Raw genomic sequence first — 23,256 nt, forward strand, 5'->3', positions numbered from 1 at the left:
TAATATTTGCGCACTGAGTGTCTCTGATCAGCACAGAGCAGCAATTTAAAACATAAAGGGCAGATAAAGTGATCTGGGGGGATTGTAGAGGTGGAGATTCAGTTTATGTTACAATAGACACATGATGACTGCAGGAGGAGAACACGTGTACAGGACCTCCTCTGAACCTCCACTCTGCTCCTCTGACTGTCTCCTCTGCATCCTCTGACCGTCTCCTCTCTCTGCTGTCCCCTATAGGCTCAGTCATGGCGGAGCATACATCAGACTCAGCGCCGTTTCTCTCTGATGACAGCGAATCAGAGGCACAGGATGAGACGAGGGCGGAGCCACAAGGCGGGCCTCTGAGCGGCGTGTCATCACGTCGATCTCTCCTCACCGTCTTCATCCTCTGCTACATCAACCTCCTCAACTACATGGACCGCTTTACTGTAGCAGGTATGCAGAGAGACCTAGTTTAGACCTGCTTTATTCCCTGCTTAGACCTGGCTCAGCCCTGGCTTAGATGTGTTTTGTTTCCTGATTTAGACCTGGTTTAGACCTGGATTAGACCTGGTTTAATCTTGGTTTAGACTTGGTTTATACCTGCTTTAGACATGGCATAGTCCTGGTTTCCTCATGCTGATTAATTCTTAATAAACTTAGTTCACATCGTTGCTTCATTAAGGTCATGTTTATTATAGTTAAAGTGGCGCCTTCTTGTGGTGTAGTGGAATCCTGCGTTCTAAAATCTGTCTCTTTTTCCACAGGAGTTTTGCCCAGCATCGAAAACTATTTTGAAATTGATGATTCAAAGTCAGGCCTCCTGCAAACAGGTAACAGACTTATATTTTACTATGGGGTATTAACACATAACACATTTAGATCACCATGTTACTTTTTATTGTTTTGAAAATGCTATATTTGCCCATAAACAACGTATTAACATTTTTTATAAGTTTCAGTTTTGTTTTGTCTTTCCACTGCTCATTTGTACCAAAATGACTATGTGACGCTGCCGAATACTATGAGTATCACCGATTAAGAAAATAAAACTGGAGAAGGAAGTGCATACATCACAGTGGGTGTGTACTGGTGGAGGTGAAAACGGGAGTATATTGACAAAATGGTGTCTTGAAATAAGAGATTAAAGATTACTGAAACATGAATCACTCCCAATACAACTTCAGAAAGTCAACGGGAAAAAATGACTAGAACACGGTTAAAAGCACTGAAAAGTCCAGTTTTGTAGAATAAAACCACTTTAATCATCAGCACCATTTAATAATGGGGCTCTTAAGTTTCTCGTTTTCATGTTTTCTCAGTGTTCATCTGCAGTTACATGTTTCTGGCGCCGTGCTTCGGTTACCTCGGCGACCGCTACAACAGGAAGTACATCATGAGCGTGGGAATCTTCTTCTGGTCTCTGGTGACTCTGCTCAGCTCCTTCACGCCCAAACAGGTGAGACCTGTTCAGTCCTGGTTCAGTCCTGGTTCAGTCCTGGTTCAGTCCTGGTTCAGTCCTGGTTCAGTCCTGGTTCAGTCCTGGTTCAGTCCTGGTTCAGTCCTGGTTCAGTCCTGGTTCTCTCCACAGCACTTCTGGGCCCTGCTCCTCACTCGGGGGCTGGTGGGAGTGGGAGAGGCCAGTTATTCAACCATCGCTCCGACGATCATTGCCGACCTCTACGTGAAGAGTGAGCGCACCAACATGCTTTCCATCTTTTACTTTGCCATCCCCGTGGGCAGGTGAGCCACAGCCAAAATCAGACAATGTGATTTTTCTGTATTTTGTTTTCCTCGTTTTGTCTCTCATTGTTGAAGTGTACCCATGATGAAAATTACAGGCCTCTCTCATCTTTTTAAGTGGGAGAACTTGCACAATTGTTGACTGACTAAATACTTTTTGCCCACTGTAAATGAGTAGGGGCTCATTAAAAGCTGAGTCATATAGGACAGATGAGCCATATGGTGAACTTAAATCTAGTATTTTGTATGTTGTTCAGCGATTTACTCTGTCCTTTTCCTATTTCAGTTCAGTAAACAGCAAGTGTGTTTGTTTGTTGTTTTTGTTTGCAGTGGTCTGGGTTACATCGTGGGGTCACAGGTCAGTGCGGCCGCTCACGACTGGCACTGGGCTCTCAGGGTAAGTCCAAACTCCCCAAATCACATTATTCACCATTTTAATGATGTACTCATGGAGTTTATATATTCTGGGCTTTGGTGGGTTTAGCGATGGTTCAGTTCAGAGCAGTGTTTTACGAGGCGGCTCACTTTTCAGCGTTGTTACATCACTATAGCAGCAAATGAATAATGAATGAACAAATGAAATCAAACCTAAATCTTTGTTTGTTTTTATACTTGAATATTTCCCAATCAGCTGTTCAGCTAACGGCTCGTTCTGTGTTAAAGTGGTCAAAGTGCTGAGGCTCAGGTTTTGAGAAGTGGCTCACTGAGGGCTTTGCGGCCTTGAGAAGCTGCTCACTGAATTAAAGCCTGGCTTTGTTCAGCCAGCTTCATAGTTTACCCTTCACACTCTCTCGTCCCTAGGTCACTCCTGGCCTCGGCCTGCTGGCAGTGCTGTTGCTGTTGTTTGTGGTAAAGGAGCCTAAACGTGGTGCTGTGGAGGAGCGTTCAGAGGAGCAGCTACACCACACGAGCTGGACCCAGGACCTGCAGGCTCTACGCAAAAAGTATAAACATGATATAAGCACACACAATATACACATATACAGACACACACAGACAAGCTAAACTCAGGGCCTGCAGGCTCTACACATATGAAATATAAACACACACATACACACACACACATCCAGATGAACTGGATCCAGGATCTACAGGCTTTACATAAAAAGTGTGATATAAACATACACAATAAACAAACACACGCAGGTGTAAGTCAACTGATTCAAACATGTTTGAGCCTGAATTGTCCTTCATGTCCCAGTCTATGGCTCTGCATGTTCCAGTCTGCGGGTCTGTTCTCACAAAATCATTTGAAAGTACAGGCTCGAAATGAAATATATGGGTTTGCTTATTGCCGTAGAGATGCCGTTGCTTTACCTAAAATGTCCTAGTCTGGCATTAAACATATTTTGAATTTATTTGCTTGAAAGTGCTTGACTACTCAAAAGTACTATCAACTTTTACTGTTTCTTGCCTCTCCACAGATCTGACCTGTAAATATAACCCATAATTATAACCTTCCTCTCTCACAGTCGCAGCTTCGTCCTGTCGACCTTCGGCTTCACCGCGGTTGCGTTTGTCACTGGGTCCCTGGCTCTGTGGGCGCCCACCTTCCTCCTCCGAGCCGCCATTTTCTCTGGAGAGAGAGGGCCGTGCGAGGAGCAGCAGTGCTCCTCGTCTGAAAGGTATTACACTCTACTACTACTACTTCTATACTGTAATAATACTAATACTAAACAGACCTGAGCCAATGGAACAAAATGTACAGATACTTCTCTGAAAGGTACTTGGTTTAGACCTGGTTTAGTCCTTGTTTAGGTAACCAGCTTGTAGAATCAGATATGATATTATAGGACTGTATCCATTTAAAAAAAAATTCCCTAACCCAGAGATGAGCCACAACAACAATTTAAGCTCCACTCAGGTTTGAACTGGTTACCTCTCAGTTGGCTGGTGATGTACACACTGCGACATACTGGTCCCTGTCGACACCAGAATAAATCAGTGCTGGGTTTCAGATGGCATCATATTCTACAGGCCAATATCTATGCAGATTTGTGTTGAAATGCCACTGTGTTTCAACACAAGTCTGGGTCTAGACCATAGATTGTATAAAGACGTGGACTAAGTGAGTGTGACGTCACGCACAGCGTTCGGCTCCAGTCAAATGAAGCTCAATGAGGCTAGCACTTATCAATGCAAAAGCCAAGCCAAGAACGTAACCCCCCCCACCGCGGGTTTAGCAGGGAGCAGGCACTTTGCAATGTTGTCAATCAAACATCTCCTCGGGGAATTAATGTTCATATCTTGATTTACGGACATGGACAATAGTGAAATAAAAACCCCAGGATCATGTAGAGCAGAGACCAAAATGACGAGTCTAACAGCAGCAGTTACAGAGAGAAGGGCCACAGTTTTTGAATAGAAAGTGAACTGGAGCTGGAAGTGCCGCCATGCACTCCTGTTTGAAATGTGGCGGCTAGCAGGTTAGCTATGGTCATTTATATATACAGTCTGTGATCTAGACAGATAGACATCTGTTTTCAATGTCAACTGACCCCTGACCTCTCTGTGTGCAGTCTGATCTTCGGCGCCATCACCTGTGTGACAGGTATTTTGGGCGTGGCCAGTGGAGTCCAGGTGAGCCGTGCCCTGAGGAGCCGCACACAGAGAGCCGATCCCCTGGTCTGTGCAGCAGGGCTGCTCCTGTCAGCGCCTTTCCTCTACCTTGCCATCGTGACCGCTGAACTGTCCACCGTTGCCACATACGTGAGGATGGGAGGGCATCTGACACACAGGGAAACAGGAGGATGGGAGGGCATCTGACACACAGGGAAACGGGAGGATGGGAGGGCATCTGACACAGTTGTTCTTTTTTCAGGTTTTCATTTTCCTGGGAGAGACCTTTTTGTCCATGAATTGGGCCATTGTAGCAGACATTCTTCTGGTGAGTAAACTGGTTTTGGTCTTGGTTTGGTCCTGGTTTAGATGTGGTTTAGTCTTGGTTCAGTCCTGCTTCAGTCCTGCTTCAGTCCTGCTTCAGTCCTGGTTCAGTCCTGCTTTAGTCCTGCTTTAGTCCTGCTTTAGTCCTGCTTTAGACCTGGTTCGGTCCTGGTTCGGTCCTGGTTCGGTCCTTGTTTCGCTCAACTTTAACCTGAGCTGGAGGTCAGAGATCAGACTCTCAGGTGGAGTTTGCTGTGTAACTGTCAGACTGCAGATTTGTTGACCTTTGACCTGGTTTATGGTTAATATCTGTAATTACTAGGCCTATCCACATGAAACAAAAACTGACTGAAGTTCAACATCTTCTCTATCAGTTTATTTTAATACTTTAATTTGACTTTTGTTTATTTAGAGTGTGTGTAAATAAACATGCTGATTTAAGTGTGTTTGTGGTTCTAGTATGTGGTGGTGCCGACGCGCAGGTCCACAGCTGAGGCTCTGCAGATCGTTGTGTCTCACCTCCTCGGAGACGCAGGGAGCCCCTACCTCATCGGAGTGGTCAGTCCTGTCTTAGTCCTGTCTTAGTCCTGTCTTAGTCCTGTCTTAGTCCTGTCTTAGTCCTGTCTTAGTCCTGTCTTAGTCCTGTCTTAGTCCTGTCTTAGTCCTGTCTTAGTCCTGTCTTAGTCCTGTCTTAGTCCTGTCTTAGTCCTGGTTCAGACCTGGTTCAGACCTGGTTCAGACCTGGTTCTAGTCTCTCCTCCTCCTTCAGACTCTGGTTTAGTCTCTGGTTTAGTCTCTGGTTTAGTCTCTGGTTTAGTCTCTGGTTTAGTCTCTGGTTTAGTCCCTGGTTTAGTCCCTTGTTTAGACCTGGTTTAGTTCTGGTGTGGACCTGGTATAGACCTGGTATAGACCTGGTTCTGGTCTCTCCTCAGGTTTCAGACTCTCTCAGGAGGGAGCAGTCGTTCTTGTGGCAGTTCCGGTCTCTGCAGCTCTCTCTGCTGCTCTGCTCCTTCATCGCCGTCATTGGAGGTGGATTCTTTTTGGCCACGGCGCTCTTCATCGAAACGGACCGGAAACGCGCCGAGAACTATGACCCCTCAGGTACAGACACCATCTTTAGATTATTCCTGCCAAGTGTAATATAATCCACAAATACACTGGATTAAACAGGCCAGATTACAAGTTAAGGCAAAAAATAATGACTCTGTTTAATCCTGGTTTAATCCTCATTTAGTCCTGGGTATAGTCCTGCTATAGTCCTGGTTTAGTCTTGTTTTAGTCCTAATCAAAAGTGAGTACCATTTTAATAACTCTAAATAAAATATTCACTTTTTAAATAGTCAGTTGTCCTCAAAATGGCGCCTGTAACAGGAGAGTCTTTGTCTAAATGATGGTCCATATCAGGTGATCCTGGCTCAGACCTGGTCCAGTCATGTTCATGACTTTATATGTTAATAGACTAGCTGATAAATATATCTTATTTCGTTCTAGTACATGAGCAAATGGCAAAGGACCAAAACAGGTACATGTTCCATCTATAGGAGACTTGTGTGCAAATATCATCTTGTATTTGAGTTTAAAGCAGACGGTCTCTACTGGTTGTCTTAAAAGTCAAACTAAAACACAAACTTGGACCTCATGAAATTCTTTCTTTCTTAGATTTGAAAAAAAAAACCTACCCTCATTCACAGGACACTATGGCTCTATGTGTAGAACTCTATTCAAAGGTCTGGAACCAATGATTGGAGCGTTCAAACTAATTTACTCTGATTGGTCGAAGTGTCACAACAGCAGAACAAGCTGAACACTTTAGTTAAACATAGTTAGAGAAAAGCAGAGACATCTGTCCCTCCACAAAAGCACAACGCTCTTCCCTCTGCATGGGTTTTATAAACTAAACTGTAAAGTTAAGTCTGTATTCCTGTTTTGCTTTGTTTGGCGCTGGCTTCTGCCCAAACCACAGTGCTGCTCTGTGATTGGTCATAAAAAGCTGGTGCAAACTCAGCTTTGTCTCTTTCTCTCTTTTAGACAATGAACCAATCGTAGTCCCGAAGAGCGGCCGTTCGACTCGAGTCCCAGTGTCCAGTGTCCTCATCTGACCTCTGACTTCTGATGTCTGACCCAATCTGACCTCTGACGCCATAGCTTTCGACAACTTTTTCTCTTTTAATTCTCTGGACTTTTTACTGATTTTTAATTCTTCATTTAAACCGTTTTTGTCTCAGTGTGAAAGTCTTTTTGAGAAATGAAAGAGGCTGATCCGGGACCAGTCTCAAATATTTTTAAACTCATTTACATAGTTTTAATTCATGTAAAATTATTGCCGAATTTTTGCCAAGTTTTAACTCATTTTTGTCTTTAATCTGGTGTGAGGGGTGCATTCGTTTGTCTCCCTCTGCTGGTGGCAGATGGAGTTTTTAAAAGAACAGTTTGTTATTATAATTAAAACATTATTTTATTGTTGTTTTTTTGAACTATTAAAGTGGAATTTTTACCAGTTCAGTTTCATCATATGGTTTCAGAAAAATGCAAATATTTATTTATTTGTTTATTTGATTGGGACAGTGCATGTTAATGAACATACATGACAAAAGCACGAATGTAGACACACCGGATTGTAGCCATACGGCTAATTTCCATCCGTAGTCCCACGGGTCAGGGTCACAGAGATCAAAAATACAACAACAATAAAATTTACATTAAACAATGATCAGGCCTTAAATACAATTTTCCAACCATACAATCTTACAATCTTAGTCACTTTGCACAAAACTCCATTAACATTCACTCAGCTCATTATCCAGACCCACATGCAGCATGCAATACTAAAACGGTCCATAAAGGATACACAATATATAATAAAGAGCCTGGCACCTACATCTACACCTACGCGACCTTCATCTTATCTTAACTTTAACTTTATTTTTGCCTGACTTGTCCAGCACTTTACAAATATGTGGAATATGCAGAGTGGGCCAGTCTGGACCCTAGGGCTTTAAGAATTACCTTTTTAAAGAGAGAATTTTTGTTTTATTATTGACACTTTGCATTGACATTATGCTGGGTGTGTTCTACATGCATCTCTATGGTGGAATGTTCGGTAGTTACCATGGAGATACAATGCACATATTAGCGAACACACAGATCATGATGTCACTGCAAAGTATCAATAAAACACTGTCAAACTATTCTCATCACTGTGTCAGTATCAATGATGATCCTGTAACTGTGCGATGCTCTAAGCGACTTTGCGGCCCGTGCGTGCGCGTTCCAGTCGACATTGGCCGGAGCGCGCACGCAGCTGTCAGTAGGAAATGCGGGTGGCTGGAGGTGGATGCGCTCTGCCGCTTAGCTACGACCTCGAAACCGCCCCCATAACAGCCCAAAAACAGGCTTTGCTCACGGGCCAAACTGTCCCTGAGGCTCCGGTCATTTGGGTGTGGTCATCGGGACAACAGAGGAGGCAGACGTTTGTCCTTTTCACCGCGGACACACTCTCAGAAGCGCCGCGGCTAACATCAACAGAGCTAATGCTAACAGGCTAAATTAGCTCCTTGCGTTAACTCCGCTAGCCGAGTACAGGACGTCTGCTTCCCCGGCGCGGCGGTCCCCTCCCCGGCCTCCGCGCTGACATTTCCCGCAGGAGGTCACGGGGCAGAGGGAGCTGTGGCGGGGCCGAGGGGCGAAGAGGAACCGCTGTCCGGGCTCTGCAGGCCGGGCGGACCGCACTGACAGCACCGCCACGCCGCTGGAGGGTGAGTGCTCTGCGGGCTGGAAGTTTGGCTCGGCCCGGGACGGTACAGCGGGGTGCGGGGAGAGGGACAGGCCGAGGACACGCTGCTCCGCCAGGGCCTCGCACACAGAGGAAGGAGGGAGGGTGGAGGCTACTTAGTCATCTGGACACTGTCAGTCTCGTGTAGTTGTAAGAAATGTTTCATATTTTATTTATATTCAAGTGGCCGCTCACCACGCCTCTTTACGGCTCTCATCGATCACATCATCGGTTACTTCTTGAAGCTAATAACGCTCTCCGAAACGATTAAAGGGCCCATATTACGCTGTTCTCTGATCTATGTGATAATGTTGTTTCCTCATCACTGACATACCTGGAGTTGTGTTTTGTTTCATTCACACATGTTTAACACACAAACCCTGCATATTTAGGCTGACAGAAAACACTCTGTTCCACCTTGTGACGTCATGTGGTGATACAGGAAGTGCTCCACTGTGTTTTTAAACTCCATACCCCTTTCATTTGAATCATTTCAGCTCTTGTATTGCCAGTCTCTACTGAACTAAAGTTAAAAGTAGCTTTTAACTTGAACACTATCATTACATGATATCACAAGGTGGAACAGAGCATTTTGAGCTTTGGAGATGTAAACAGACTAATAATAAAGGGTTTCTCAAATATGTGTGAATGAAACAAAACACAACTCCAGGTATGTTTTTGAGGGGGTAATGACATTATAACATGGCTTAAAGTTCACAAGGACCTTTAACAACAACAACAACAGCAACAACATATATTCAGTTAATGTTATTTTGCAGTTTTCTATAGATGACTTGTTGGTCCAGGGAGTAGTGCACGTCCATCCTACTATAAACCAGAAACTGCATTACACATGAATCATATTGAGGTTCCCCATTTTCTTTCACACTGTGCAGAGTTTGAATACACTTTTGTCATGACCCCAGGATACCTTCCAGGTCATTTCCATAAAATGCACTCAATGTAACACAAAGTAAACGAGAACCAAAACAGAGCTAAGCCAGGTCTCAGGGCCGCAAGGTAATTTAATGTCCTGTGCTACATGCCCTCCCTGTGTGTCAGATGCCCTTCCTGTGTCTCCATGGTTTCTTATACTGTGTAAAAGCTGCTAACCCTGTAGGTTAGACCTCTACAAACATGTGTGAAAAACATGGCATTCTTGGATTAGTTTAAAGTTCTGATTTCAGTCTCTTAGATGTGACCTTTGAACCAAATTGTAATATTAGTCAGAGAAAAAAAACAATCATTTAATTTCACATAATCTATTAGCTGTAAACTCCACCGAACACTTCTCACTCCACCTTCAGTAAGCTGCAGATTAGAGACCCCCCACAGAGATGCCTCATGTTAAATCAGACCTATTCTACAAACTGTTCTGTTCAGATCTTTAACCATGTTCTAGTAATTTCATCTCATTCACCCTCTGAAGTTGTATTTGGGGTGTTTCATGTTTGAGTAATCTTTAATCTCTTATTTTCAAGACGCCCTTTTGCCGATCAACTCCCGTTTTCACCTTCACCGGTACACTACCACTGTGACACAGCATCGCGTACAAATGGAAAAAAAAATAATGGGCTGCTTGCTAGTGTGAGCAGTATCCATAGGAGGTTTTCTAATGCGGAAGTCTGTGGACTTGTTTTTATTAATGAAGTCATTTTAGATTGATGTTATTATTAAAAATGTGCAGATTATAATGATATAATGAAATACATAATGATCCACAGTGTCAGAGATTATCACCATACAGAGTCACAAGCTCAACAGGGCTGATTTAACTGCGCTGTACTGTACTGTTTTTACTTCTAAATGTGACTCCTGACAATTTGTTGAATCTACAAATCTACAAACTCTGTTAAAGTGGTGCACCTTAACCCCAAATTTTTATTTTTGCATAACTTTTCTAACAATTTTTTAAATATTTTATTAAAACCCAGATACAGCATATTATATTTGCATTCTCTTGGTTTGCTCTTAAAGGGGCACGTCTCTGTGGGGGTCGGGAGCATTAGTGATTTTCTGTCAGCTTTAATTATTTGATGGGATTGTTTGATAACATATCTGTTTTGGTGCTGTTGCAGTGAGTGACCAGAGCCATGGCTGAGCTCTCCACGCTGCCCTCGTCTCCTCCTCTGACCGATCCTCTCCTTCCCAAATCGGATTCCCAAATGGACTCTGTTCCACCTATCCCCAAGTCCTCCCTGTACGGGAACAAGACAGCCTCCGCTGCACCGCCGGAATTCCAGGTACCGCTGGACATCCAGGCATCGCCAGATCCCAGCCCCTCCAAAGCTGTACCCCAAAACGCTGCACCATCCTCGGTACAAGACCCTCCTCTGCCTGGGCAGGATCCTGGAAGCAATGACAAAACATCTCCACTGCAAAATAACCTCCAACAAACTGAAAACCATGTATGCAAAGAGATGGGTGCTGCTGGAATTCCCAATGTGTCAAACTCTCAGTCTCCAGAAATCGCGCCGACCCTGTACCCGAGCGTCCAGTTTACTCAGAGCTCAGAGAACGTCAACGTTCAGAGTGAGACGCCGCAAATCGCTCCATTGTCTGATTCAGTTTGTGCAAAAATGGATGAAGAGGATTTAACCAAAACTCCTCCTCCTCTGCAAGTTGTTCAAGAAGTCACAGTTACAAGAGAATCTCTGAATCCACCGGTGTCACAGCTTAAACCTGAAGGAGAGGAGCCTGAGGTAGAGACATTACTCACTTAAAGAGGGGGTATTTACTTCTATGGTGTATTAAAGAGGGGTATTTTACTTTTATGGGGTAACACATAACATATTTAAATCACCAAATGTATTTGAAAATGCTATATTTGACTAAAACAACAAATTTTAAGTTTTACTTTCGTTTTTGACATTCTGAGTCTCCTCTCCCTTTGCTCTCTGTGCAAAGTCACTCCCCCTTCAGAGTGCTATCAACACAATCAGCTGCATCCCACTAATGAAACTACTGCACATCAGATCAGGTTTGTCTGATTTGCAGTTTGCTGCGTACAGTTTTGTATCATGTTTTCGTGTATTTATGGAGAATTGTCGTGTGGGAGCATGGGTGACATAGGCTTGTGGGTGGAGCTTTGCACAGAATCATACAACTAACCTTAAGGAGGGTTCGATTAGGGGGCCTGGGAGAGATTGCTAAATTACTCAAACATGCATGGATGACATCTAAAAACTCTTCAGGCATATATTTGATGAGGGAACATTAAAATATAGGAGAAAGATTTTTCCATAATACCCCCCTACATCACCCATGATCCCACACAATTCTCCAAAACTGTACACAGCAAAACCTGATGTGATGTGTGGTAGTTTTATTAGTGGGATGCCCGCTGATTGTGTTGTGATAGCGCTCTGAAGGGCACAGACTTAGAGCATCAAAAGCAAAAGTGAAACTTGTATGTTAATGCATTGTTTTGGGTGAATATAGCATTTTCAAATCAATAAAGGTAAACATTGTGATCTAAGTATGTTGTATGTTAGTTAATACCCCACAGAAGTAAAATACCCCCTCATTAAAACCCCATAGAAGTAAATTACCTCCTCTTTAAATAGTTTACAAGTTGATATACTAATTATCTCAACAGGCCTGTTTGTAATTCTAACATTTCATAATGTGACCTCTCCAGACAGAGGGAAGCCCCAGTGTCCCGGTCATAAATGAACCGGAAGTGATGTCATCCGGCTCGCCTACCCTTCCTCCACCGCACCCTGTCATGCCCCGTCCACCCGCCCCAGACACCCTGAGCTACCTGGAGTCGGCGAGCCTGATGTCGGGGACCATGGAGTCCCTGAGCGGCCTGGGCGAGGACGGCAGCTCAATCGGTTCGGACTCAGAGATAAATGGACTTGCGGTGAGACGCACGGATAAGTACGGCTTCCTTGGAGGGAGTCAGTACAGCGAGAGCGGGTGAGTCACCTATACCATGCAAATGCCACCTTAAATACAAATACAGACAGTGAGAGTGGGTGAGTCACCTATACCACACAAATACCACTTTAAATACAAATACAGGCTGTAAGAGCGGGTGAGACATGCACACAAATAACACCTTAAATAAAACTTCATCTACAGTGAGACACACACACTTTATGAATACCACCTTAAATAAATCTACAGATAGGAGAGCAGGTGAGACACACACAAATACCATCTTAAATAAAACTATCTACAGTGAGATGCACACACTTTATGAATACCACCTTAAATAAAACTGCAGACAGCGAGAGCGCGTGAGACACACACACAAATATCACTTTAAATAAAACTACAGACGGTGAGAGCGAGTAAGACGCACAACATTCTACAAATACCATCTTAAATTGTACTTAAATCTACAGCAAGAGCTTCATTTGACCGGAGCCAAATACTGTGGGTGATGTCGCACTCATTTAGTCCACTTCTTTATACAGTCTATGGTTTCAGTCTTTATTTGGTTGATAATATATTTAAAAATCTCATCATACAGTAGTAATCATGATTTGACTAGTCTCACTGCAGCCCTTATATGAAAAAGCATCCTCGGATATCACACATACAGATATTAGCCATGACCATATATGCGACGCTCACTGTGCTATAACCTAAACAGTCAGTTAGTACGCTCTAAAACGGGAATTATTTTTGTCTGTATTTCTTGTTTTAGAAGCTTCCTGTTAGTGTTGTGGTTCTAAGGCCTCGGTCACACATTCTCTGCATGAAACGCCTCTGATAAATATCTATTTTTAGAAGTGAACTATTCGGTCTGATTCTGACAAAAAAAAAAAAAAACAGCACTTCAGTGTTTACTATTTAAAGAACAAATGTGTCAGATGCCCTCCCTGTGTGGGTTAGGTGTGTCAGATGCCCTGCCTCTGCGCGTGTCAGATGCCCTGCCTCTGTGCATATCAGATGCCCTGCCTCTGTGCATATCAGATGCCCTGCCTCTGCGCGTGTCAGATGCCCTGCCTCTGTGCATATCAGATGCCCTGCCTCTGCGCGTGTCAGATGCGTGAAGTGTTGGCTAATGGTAGCTAGCTTGGGACTGTAACATTATGTGTAAGAGACTTGTTTAGCAGCACAAATCAGCTGTAGTAGTTCAGTTCTTTCTAGTCAGATTGTGCCAAAACAAAGCCCAGATTAAAATTTAATAGCGTAACAGAGCTTCAGACAGAGCAGTGCTTTCAGTTAGCTTCATATCCCCAAGGAGTGTGGATGACATCAGCTGCAAAGTATCTATTAGTCAGACACAGTGTCCTGTGAGCTCTCTCACTTTTCCTCTGCTTTAAACTCCTGCACAAGGGAATGCACCATGAACCACCTCAAACTAATGAATAATTAAAACCGTATCGATTCTCTGCTCAGTCAGAACGGCTCACCAAAGCATTTAAAGTGCTCAGCCAATTACACATAAGCTCACATCAACAAGAGGACTGTGGGACTAACATCAACAAGAGGACCCAGAACTGTGGGACTAACAACATCCGGAGACTAGAGATCGACTGATTCAGTTTAATAAAATGTACAATCAAACTCGGTTCTTAAATCATGTGCCGGGCCTATTAAAGCCTGTGCCGGCCTGTAAAGGTTTTGCTTTTGAAGTCACTGTAGAGACCCCAAGTTGTTGTTTTTGCTTTTTTATTATTTTTTTTACTAAAAATCTCATGGCCATTTTGAACTGCTCTATGATATTGTAACCATAAAACATCACCGCTACAACTCCAGCCAATGATGAATCAGTGTATCATTGACACGGCATCGGAACCCAGAGCGTCAGGGGCCAGAGCGTCAGGGGCCAGAGCGTCAGGGGCCAGAGCGTCAGGGGCCAGAGCGTCAGGGGCCAGAGCGTCAGGGGCCAGAGCGTCAGGGGCCAGAGCGTCAGGGGCCAGAGTGTTGAGGCCCAGAGCTTCAGGGGTAGACGGAGTGACGGACACAGTTTGATCCTCACTCCACTCAAGCTGCTGCTATAGTAAACACGATTCTACTTCCTGTGTCGTCTCGGCAGCTTCCTGTGCATTAAAAGTACTTATCTATGTTACTGCACCACATTTCACAGTAATAAACACACAATGCGGTCTGACATCTAAACCAGCGTGCAAGGGTGCGGACGCCATGAGTGTGGTTTCCGTAGTAGTAGTGTCAGAATTTGTTATAAATTTCATAATTCTACATGCGTAATTCTGCTGTAACGTATAAGGAAACCATGTACATCTTAAAAATTAGAAGTGACTTTGACACCCAAGGCCTGTTGCTCTGCTAGAGCTTGATACAAAACAATAAACTACAGCTTCACAAGCCTGATGTGATGTGCAGTAGTTTCATTAGCAAGATTCATTGTTTCTGTTATGATCGCGCTCTGAAGGGAGAGCGACTTAACACAAAGTTATTCAAAGTGCTTTACAGAATAAGAAAGACATCAAAATCTCAGTATAACAAATCAAAATATAATCATAAAATGAACATTAAAGAAGAAGAGGAAGAATTAAAACTTTTCAGTCATATGCACAGCCAAACAGAACAGTCTGAGCCTGGATTTAAACATTGTCAAAGTAGAGGCCTGTCTTCAGGAAGTTGCATAAAACTGAAACGCTGATTCCCCATGTTTAGTTCTGACTCTGGGCACCAGCAGGAGGCCAGTCCCTGATGTACACAATGCAGGTCTCACTGTGATACTGTGACATCACCATTTTTAAACAGGTTTGACCAATCACAGTAAAGTGTGTACTCTCAGTTGAAGCAGATGAATTGTGTGTAAATTTAAACTCTGATGTTGGCTCTGGTCACTGTACTTTCTCACATGGTTTATATATATCACATAAATGGTTGTTAAATCTGCTCACATGTGTTTTATGTGTGTTCTGTGTGTGTTTTATGTGTGTCTTATATCTGTTGTGTATCAGGGAGAAGGAGGTGCGTGTGGAAGTGTCCCGGCAGAGGGAGATGAAATGGCTTGACATGTTTAACCACTGGGACAAATGGGTCAAGCACCGATTTCAGAAGGTGAGTCTCTGCCTTCACCAGAGGGTCACAGGGTTGACTCCCATCTCTACATACTCTAAATTACGTGACACGGTGCGCGCTCAACACCCTTATGTCGCTGCTTCACTCTAGAAATCTCATTTGTCTGTGTCGGTCACAGCGCGTTCTTTTCAGTGCCTGTGTCTGCAGCTCTGAGCAAATAGGAAGGCCACAGAAACATGCAGACACAGAAATTATCCAATGACATGTGTGGGTGTGGCATTGCCGAGCTGACAAATCTAAATGTGATGACCAGGCACACTCCTAATTTGTCCTGTCCCTCCTAAGTGGTCCTTCTTGATGTGTGCGTCTTGGTCTGTCCCTCATGATCTGTTTCGCCTGGTCCGTGCTTCCTGATTTGTCCCGCCTGATCTGCTCTGTGATTTGTTCCCCCTGATGTGCTTCCCGATTTGTCCTGCCCGATCTCTCCCTACTGATCGGCTTGTCTGGATCGGTCCCGCCTTATCTGTCCCGCCTTATCTGTCCCGCCTTATCTGTCCCGCCTTATCTGTCCCGCCTTATCTGTCCCGCCTTATCTGTCCCGCCTTATCTATCCCGCTTTAACTGTCCCGCCTTATCTGTCCCGCCTTATCTATCTCTCTTGATCGATCCCTCTTGATCTGTGTTGCCTAATCTGTCCCACCTGATTTTTCCCTCTTAATTGGTCCCTCTTGATTGGTGCTTCCTGATCCGTCCCTCTTGATCGGTCCCTCCTGCTTGGTCCCTCCTGATCTGTGCTTCCTGATTTGTCCCTTCTAATTGGCCCCTCTTGATCTGTCCCTCTTGATCTGTCCCTCCTCATCTGTCCCTCCTCATCTGTCCCTCCTCATCTGTCCCTCCTCATCTGTCTCGCCTGATCCGTCTCACCCGATCTGTGTCGCTGTCTCATCGCCTTATGGTAAAGCAGTGAAACATGTGTTGTGTTTCTTGTTATTTGTGGTGTTTCCACTCATTGTCTGAGGGGTAGTATTTATAGAAGCCTGACTCAGCCTGCACTTCCCCTTGGCACCTGGAGCTAAAATACAGTCACACTCTGCAATGTTTATGTGTAATCTGTAGTCTAAACCACTCTCAACCTGCAACCAGAAGTTCTTGGTTTCAGTTTTAGTGGAATTAAAGACACTGATTGACACTGTTGATTTTAAACAGTTTGTAGTGGTCCCAAGTTATTCCTCACTTGCCTTATGCATTGTGAACATCTTAATTATTCACCATGATGAATTTATAAGCACTTTTCACAACTTTCAGAGATCAGAGCAGACGTTTGCTGATACAGTGATGCTAAAAACAACTAGCATGCCAAGAGTGCACTTTGTCATTCGAAAAGCACAGAAACACTTAATAAGTCCAATGTGTGCTGTCTGTATCTGATTATATTGACCTGAAGAGCAGCTTATATTATACATCTGTACTGGGACAAGACACATTTTGCTCAGCTACATGGGGAATATTGTGCACAGCTGCCTAAAATACATCTGCTCTATATTTTTAGAAACCTTTTATAATTTATATCTTGACAAATTTGTTATTATTGATTCATTACATCTTGTTGTTTTTGTTTCAGGTAAAGATGCGCTGCAGGAAGGGCATCCCGTCATCTCTCAGAGCAAAGGCCTGGCAGCTCCTTTCCAACAGCGAAGAGCTGCTCCACAACAACCCCGGAAAGTTTGAGGTACAGGGAGGGCCTATCTGAAGCAATGGGGGCGGGCATCTGAGGCAATCTGAGGTAGTCCTAGGCACAGGAAGGGCATCTGAGATATGGGGAGGCCATCTGACACTCAGGGAGGGCATCTGACACAATCTAAGGTATGAGGATATCTGACACAGATACAGAAGTGTGGGAGGGCAGCTGACACACAGATATACAGGAGTATGGAAGGGCATCTGACACATTTACTGTCTGCAGGAGCTGGAGAGGGAGCAGGGGGAGGCGAAGTGGTTGGACATCATCGAGAAGGACCTCCATCGGCAGTTCCCGTTCCACGAGATGTTTGCAGCTCGAGGAGGACACGGGTACGGGACTGAACCGGGACTGAACCGGGACTGACAGGCATGATCTATTTGATCGGCTCCACAATCTTTCCAGTTGAAAGGACTTTAAGCTATAAAATTCATATGACGACAGGTTTTTGAAGCTGAATAATGGCTCCACTTTCTGAAGCTGTTTTGAAAAAATCATTTCACTTTTGTTTATTTAAACAGAGAAGATACTAAACTTTGTACCGGTTTTTGTTTCATGTGAATAGGTCCAGTAATTACAGCAATATTAACCATAAACCAGGTCAACACATCTACAGTCTGACAGATACACAGAAAACTCCACCAGAGAACTCTGACCTCTGACCTCCAGCTCAGATTAAACTGGAGATATTCTACACTGTTTTGTATTGGCTCTGGCTCTGGCTCTGACTCTCTTTTCTCTCTGTGCTGTTCTCAGGCAGCAGGACTTGTTCCGGATCCTAAAGGCCTACACCGTTTACAGACCAGACGAGGGATACTGTCAGGCCCAGGCTCCTGTGGCTGCAGTGCTTCTCATGCACATGCCAGCAGAGGTGAGAGGTCAGGGGTCGTGATAGGAGGGGGCACGCAGAGATCAGGGCAGACACGAACAGGTCCTGTTCCCTTTTTAATCAGAGCTACTGAACAGGCATAAGGTGGGGCTTATGCTGCCACACGTTAAAGTTAAGTTAAAGTGGAGGAGCTGTCTCACTGTCTCTTTGTAGAAAATCTTGTTGTACGTTTACAAAACCCCTACAAACCTGTTCTGAATGTATGGGATTCTATAATTCAATCTATTATTTTAATCTATTCAGATTTCAGTTTCTCTCAGCTGTCAGTGCTTACACCATTTTCTGATCTATGTTCTAATATTGTTTCCTCATCGCAAACATACCTGGAGTTGTGTTTTGTTTCATTCACACAGTTAATGTTCAAACCCTGTATATTTAGAGTTCTTTTCTCACAGAAAACTCTCTGTTCTACCTTGCGATGTCATGTCCACCTTTAATGTATTTGTCTCAATGTCCAATAGAAATAATCACTTGACTGGTTAGTTGCCACTCAAACTTCCAGATAAAACTTATTTATTTGGAGGTTCTGACTGAATATCTGGTTTAGATCTCACTGGTTTAGCTGAGCAGCCTTTAGCCAAAAACAGCATAGGCAATGATTGTACAGTACAGCCCATAGACACTCTCTGACCCCTGATCTCTGCCCTCTTCTTTACAGCAAGCGTTCTGGTGCCTGGTGCAAATCTGTGAGAAGTACCTCCCCGGATACTACAGCGCCGGCTTGGTGAGTCACCCACACTTGTGTTCTTGATACTTGGATACACCCATTCGATTGCACAGTGTGAGAAATGGATGCAGTGTTTGATAAATGTTTTGTTTGGCTATAGTAATGTTGTGATATTGTAATATTTGAAATGTGAGATCTAAAAATACTTTGTGGTTCAGCTAAATTAAAGACAAAAATGTCCTTGCCTCATTTACTAGGGGAACAAAATAAAAATAGAGACTAAACCACAGACTCGATAAAGATGTGGACTAAGTGAGTGTAACGTCATCCACAGCATCCGGCTCCAGTCAAATAAAGCTCATCAAGGCTAGAGCAGTTACAGGGAGTGAATTTGGCGCAGAGATCCAATATTTGGAATTCCAACTGCGAGTATCAAAGCAGATAAGAGCCAACACTGTCAATCAAACCTGTTACTAATGCTAGTGGGAGAGACCGCGGGGTTATTAATGTTCATATCTTGATTTACAGACAAAATAGCAAAATAAAATCCATGATCCATGTAGAGCGGGTTAATACAAACATTTTAAGACCACAATGACCAGGCTTATGGCAGCAGTTACAGAGAGAGGAGTGGCAATTTTCAGTGTAAAGTGAATTGGAGTCAGAAGCACACCCATGATCACTTCTTATTTGGAACACGGTGCCTAGCAGGTTAGCTATGTCCATTTACATATACAGTCTATGGTCTAAAGCAAGTCCTTTTAGACTTAATAAGGAAAATTATGAATAAAATCATAGTCGTTTGCTTCAGGGCAAGACACATGTTTCCTTTAACTGTGAATCCTTAAAAACATGAGCACACTTAAGGCTCAGGGCCTTTGGCAGGAAAAGTAACTATAACTGTGTCACATCATGAGACGTGTCCCACCCCTGAGTCTGACCCTTTGCTTCCCTGCAGGAGGCGATCCAGCTGGATGGAGAGATGTTCTTCTCCCTCCTGCGCCGCACCTGTCCCATGGCCTACAGACACCTGAAGAAGTTTAAGATCGACCCCATCCTCTATATGACTGAGTGGTTCATGTGCATCTTCTCCAGAACGCTGCCCTGGTCCTGTGTGCTGCGCGTCTGGGACATGTTCTTCTGTGAAGGTAGGGCATCTGACGCACAGAGAGGAGAGGAGGGCATCTGACACATATTATATAATTCAGCTTATTAAAAATATGTCTCGAAGCATTTTTGACACATTTGGCACTAATATCAAAAACATTTCAGATTTACAGGTTTTAATTTTTGTTGATGGAGCCAATACTTCCAAACAAAACCACAGTTTTGTAATGAATTAGTACGATATATTAAGCCTTAAAGTACTCTAAATGAGGTCTTAAGTTTCACTCATACTAAGTGAGAAAATAATGTAACGATTATAATGATGACAACAGAGGAGAGAGAGAGAGGAGTAAAGGTGTGGCTCTCCCTCCTCCCTTTCTCCATTATAGAAGTAGTAATTTCGGACTATTAAGCGCACCTGAATATAGGCAAACCAGCTAAATTTTAAAAGAAAATCAATTTTGTACATATATAAGCCACAAATACATTGTAACATTAAGATATTTACACAGACAATACACAGAGGTTTTTTTGAGTTTTAATTTAAGACACGCTTTTTTCAAATTGTGCCTGAAAATCTGCAGTATGGTGCCAACACGCCATCAACACAGGATGAACACACCTGCATGTTTAGAAAATAAAACGGCACTGACACAGACTATCTGCTTTTATTTCCTCTGAAAGCTTTTATCATCTTTTTACATTGACTAAGTTCTTCCCGCTGCTGCCTCTGACGTCGCACCATCGATTCATTGATGCCAAGCTTACATGCAGTGGATCTATTTCCTTCTTTGACGCCAGATCAATTACATTTAACTGAAAAGCTGCATCATTTGCATTTCTTCATGTGTTTTCCATGATCAGGGTGTGTGCATGATGCATAAAATGACTAGTGTGTTCTTCAGCACATAATTTTTCCCCACATCTGTTACTTTTGCGTTTACTGTTAGAGAGCACCCCCTGGTGGCCATTAGCCAGTAAAAATCTATAAATTAGCCTCACCGTTGTATACGCTGCAGGGTTCAAAGCGTGGGAAAAAAGTAGCGGCTTATAGTCAGAAATGTATGGTAAAAATTGTATGCTGTTTTGGGCTGTTCTCTTTCCTTTTTGACCTCTCTCTCTCTATCCTCTGATCACCCTCTTTCTCTCTTTTTAGGAGTAAAGATAGTTTTTCGTGTGGGGTTGGTGCTCCTCAAACAGATGTTGGGCTCTGTAGATAAGCTGCGAGAGCTTCAGGGGATGTACGAGACGATGGAGCGTCTGAGGAACATCTCTCCAGATATGATCCGTGAGGACATGCTGGTGCAGGAGGTAAAACACACCCAGAAGAATAAGACGTGTTTGTGTGATACATTCGGCTTTTAAATATGAGGTTGCCTGTTATAATGTGTTGGAGTGCTCCGCAATGGGGCTTTAAATATACTGGAATTTTCATTCACTCATGTTTAATACTCGAACTCTGCATATTTAAGGCTGAGTTCTGCTCTCAAACGGAAAACACCACCTTGTGATGTCATGTGGTGATACAGGAAGTGCTCCACTGTGTTAAACTCCATACTCCAAACTTAAACTCCACACACCTTCACTATAATCATTTGGATCATTTCAGCCATGGTATTGCCAATCTCTACTGAACTAAAGGTAAAAGGCAGATATTAACTTTAAAACTACCACTTCATGACATCACAAGGTGGAACAGAGCATTTTGAAGTTTGGAGATGTTGACAGACTAATAAAGGGACATGTGTGAATGAAACAAAACACAACTTCAGGTATGTTTTTGAGGAGGTAACAACATTATAAAATGGCTTAAGTCTCACAAGAGTCAATTTTGTGTAGTATAGCACATTTAATGTTAAAATAGTAAGAGTGCAGTCTACATACAGTTCCTTTAACCCTGCTCTAATGTAGTGAAATGTTCCACAGTGGGGCTTTAACCCTGTTCTAATGTAGTGCAGTTGTGTTTTGTTTTGATCAGATGATGATTACACATGAACTCTCTCCTCAGATCGTGAGTCTTCCTGTGACAGAGGCGCTGATAGAGCGTGAGTGCAGCATTCAGGTGAGAAAATGGCGTGAGTCTCGTGGTGAGCTAACGCACGAGCCCGGACGCCGCCTCCATGGGACACGCCACATCTATGAGTACAAGCGCCGCGCCTCCTCTCTGGCTTCGGGCGGTTCCTTCTCCTTTCTGGGGAGTCCCATACCTCCACCTGGACCCCTACGCGCCTCCTCCAGTCTGCTCTCTCTGCCTGGGTTTAGGAGATCCAAGACTCCCTTCACCACGCAGCCCAAAAAAACATCGTTCTCTGGGCCTTCTCGTGCTGAGTCCCCACCTCAGTCACCTCCGGCGTCTGGTCTAGCCTCCAACAAACCGCCACTTCCTCCCTCAAAGCCTACGCATGTCCAAAGCCCGCTAGCGACAACTGAAATAAAAACGGAAGCTAACAAAGCTCAAAACACGCTACACACCTCTAACACGCTAACACCCTCGCCCAAAATCGTATCGGAGCAGATCACGCCGAAAATCCCCTCCCCGACGGCAAACAACGCACCACTGCCGCCATGTCCCGTGGAGACAAAAAGGGAGGTAACCGCGGCGACACCCAAACCCGAGGAGGAGGAAGCGAAGAAAGGAGGGAAGAAGACGAAGGAGGAGAAGAAGAGGGAGAAGGAGGATGAGAGGAAGAGAATGAAGGAGAAGAGGGAGAAGGAGAAGGCAGAGAAGGAGAGGTTGAAAAAAGAAAAGGAGAGACAAGAGAGGGAGAGGAAGAGGAGCCTGAAGAAGAAACAACATGGCAGCGCGAGTGGAGGAGGAGGAGAGGAGCCGAGCGGAGCAGCAGCGGCGAAAGATGCAGCAGTCTAGAGTTATTTAAAAAGGAGGCACTGCTAAACAAGGAACATCACTTCAATTTAGAATCAGAATTTGACAAGTTTTTGACTAATATAAACGTATTTATTTCTCACTGCGTTTCTGACAGAGGTGGGCAGAGTGGCCAGAAATTGTTCTAAAATAAGAGTAATATTACTTCAATATAGCATTACTCAAGTATAAATACAAAGTAGTGGTCCAAAATACTCAAGAGTAACTTAAAGAGTAACTGTCAGGACGTAACATTTGATTTAGAATTTGGTGAATGTGACAAAACATGAAATAAGTCACAAAATGTGGTATTTTCAAAGAGACATAAAACTGATCCAAACTAAATCATATCTGAGGGAGCCAGAAACACAAATGTTCAACTCATTTCATATTGTCAACATAAAGCTCAAGTCACTTCAGACTTACTCGCAGTGGGAAGAGGAACCACAACTTTTATTCAAGTATACTGTTACTTACACTGTTACTGTTACAATAAAAACATTGCTCAAGTAGAGGTAAAAGTTTTCTGCTAGAAAAGTACAATTTCTTTAAAAAGTTGCTCAAGTAAATGTAAGTGAGCACTACCCACCTCTGGTTTCTGAAGACTTCTTTCATGCTAGGCTAATGAGGTTAGCGTTTGCACAATTTTCCATATTAAAAGAAA

General features: G+C 43.6%; 2 protein-coding genes across 3 annotated transcripts in view; both read left to right on the plus strand.

Annotated features, from left to right (window-relative positions):
• The window catches only part of spns1 (SPNS lysolipid transporter 1, lysophospholipid), a 39,087-nt gene that overhangs the window by 2,420 nt on the left and 13,411 nt on the right, over positions 1-23,256 (plus strand). The window contains exons 2-13 of one of the 2 annotated variants that reach the window (XM_033971377.2): positions 238-435; positions 747-812; positions 1,302-1,438; positions 1,571-1,722; positions 2,053-2,119; positions 2,524-2,666; positions 3,195-3,347; positions 4,242-4,431; positions 4,544-4,609; positions 5,065-5,163; positions 5,538-5,706; positions 6,634-7,104. In XM_033971377.2, the coding sequence (XP_033827268.1) occupies positions 246-435; positions 747-812; positions 1,302-1,438; positions 1,571-1,722; positions 2,053-2,119; positions 2,524-2,666; positions 3,195-3,347; positions 4,242-4,431; positions 4,544-4,609; positions 5,065-5,163; positions 5,538-5,706; positions 6,634-6,704 (1,503 nt within the window). In that variant the 5' untranslated portion in view covers positions 238-245 and the 3' untranslated portion in view covers positions 6,705-7,104. Of the gene's footprint in view, positions 1-237; positions 436-746; positions 813-1,301; positions 1,439-1,570; positions 1,723-2,052; positions 2,120-2,523; positions 2,667-3,194; positions 3,348-4,241; positions 4,432-4,543; positions 4,610-5,064; positions 5,164-5,537; positions 5,707-6,633; positions 7,105-23,256 lie in introns of those variants that run through there. The other variant, XM_055223420.1, reaches the window with a different exon arrangement.
• On the plus strand, positions 7,882-22,728 carry LOC117374813 (TBC1 domain family member 10A-like). The gene is made up of 11 exons (XM_033970996.2): positions 7,882-8,360; positions 10,456-11,079; positions 12,018-12,298; positions 15,268-15,367; positions 16,950-17,057; positions 17,292-17,398; positions 17,823-17,937; positions 18,614-18,679; positions 19,581-19,770; positions 20,886-21,040; positions 21,738-22,728. Exons 2-11 carry the CDS (start codon positions 10,471-10,473, stop codon positions 22,593-22,595), a joined length of 2,589 nt encoding a protein of 862 aa, XP_033826887.1. The 5' UTR covers positions 7,882-8,360; positions 10,456-10,470; the 3' UTR covers positions 22,596-22,728.

The sequence above is a fragment of the Periophthalmus magnuspinnatus genome, chromosome 8, assembly GCF_009829125.3.
Source record: "Periophthalmus magnuspinnatus isolate fPerMag1 chromosome 8, fPerMag1.2.pri, whole genome shotgun sequence".
In the NCBI taxonomy this organism is placed as follows: Eukaryota; Metazoa; Chordata; class Actinopteri; order Gobiiformes; family Gobiidae; genus Periophthalmus; species Periophthalmus magnuspinnatus.

Coding starts and splice junctions, on each gene's coding strand:
- LOC117374813 (XM_033970996.2), top strand. CDS start 10,471: ATGGCTGAGCTCTCCACGCTGCCCTCGTCTCCTCCTCTGACCGATCCT. Junction 12,299..15,267: donor AGTCAGTACAGCGAGAGCGG/GTGAGTCACCTA, acceptor GTTGTGTATCAG/GGAGAAGGAGGTGCGTGTGG. Junction 17,058..17,291: donor ACAACCCCGGAAAGTTTGAG/GTACAGGGAGGG, acceptor TACTGTCTGCAG/GAGCTGGAGAGGGAGCAGGG.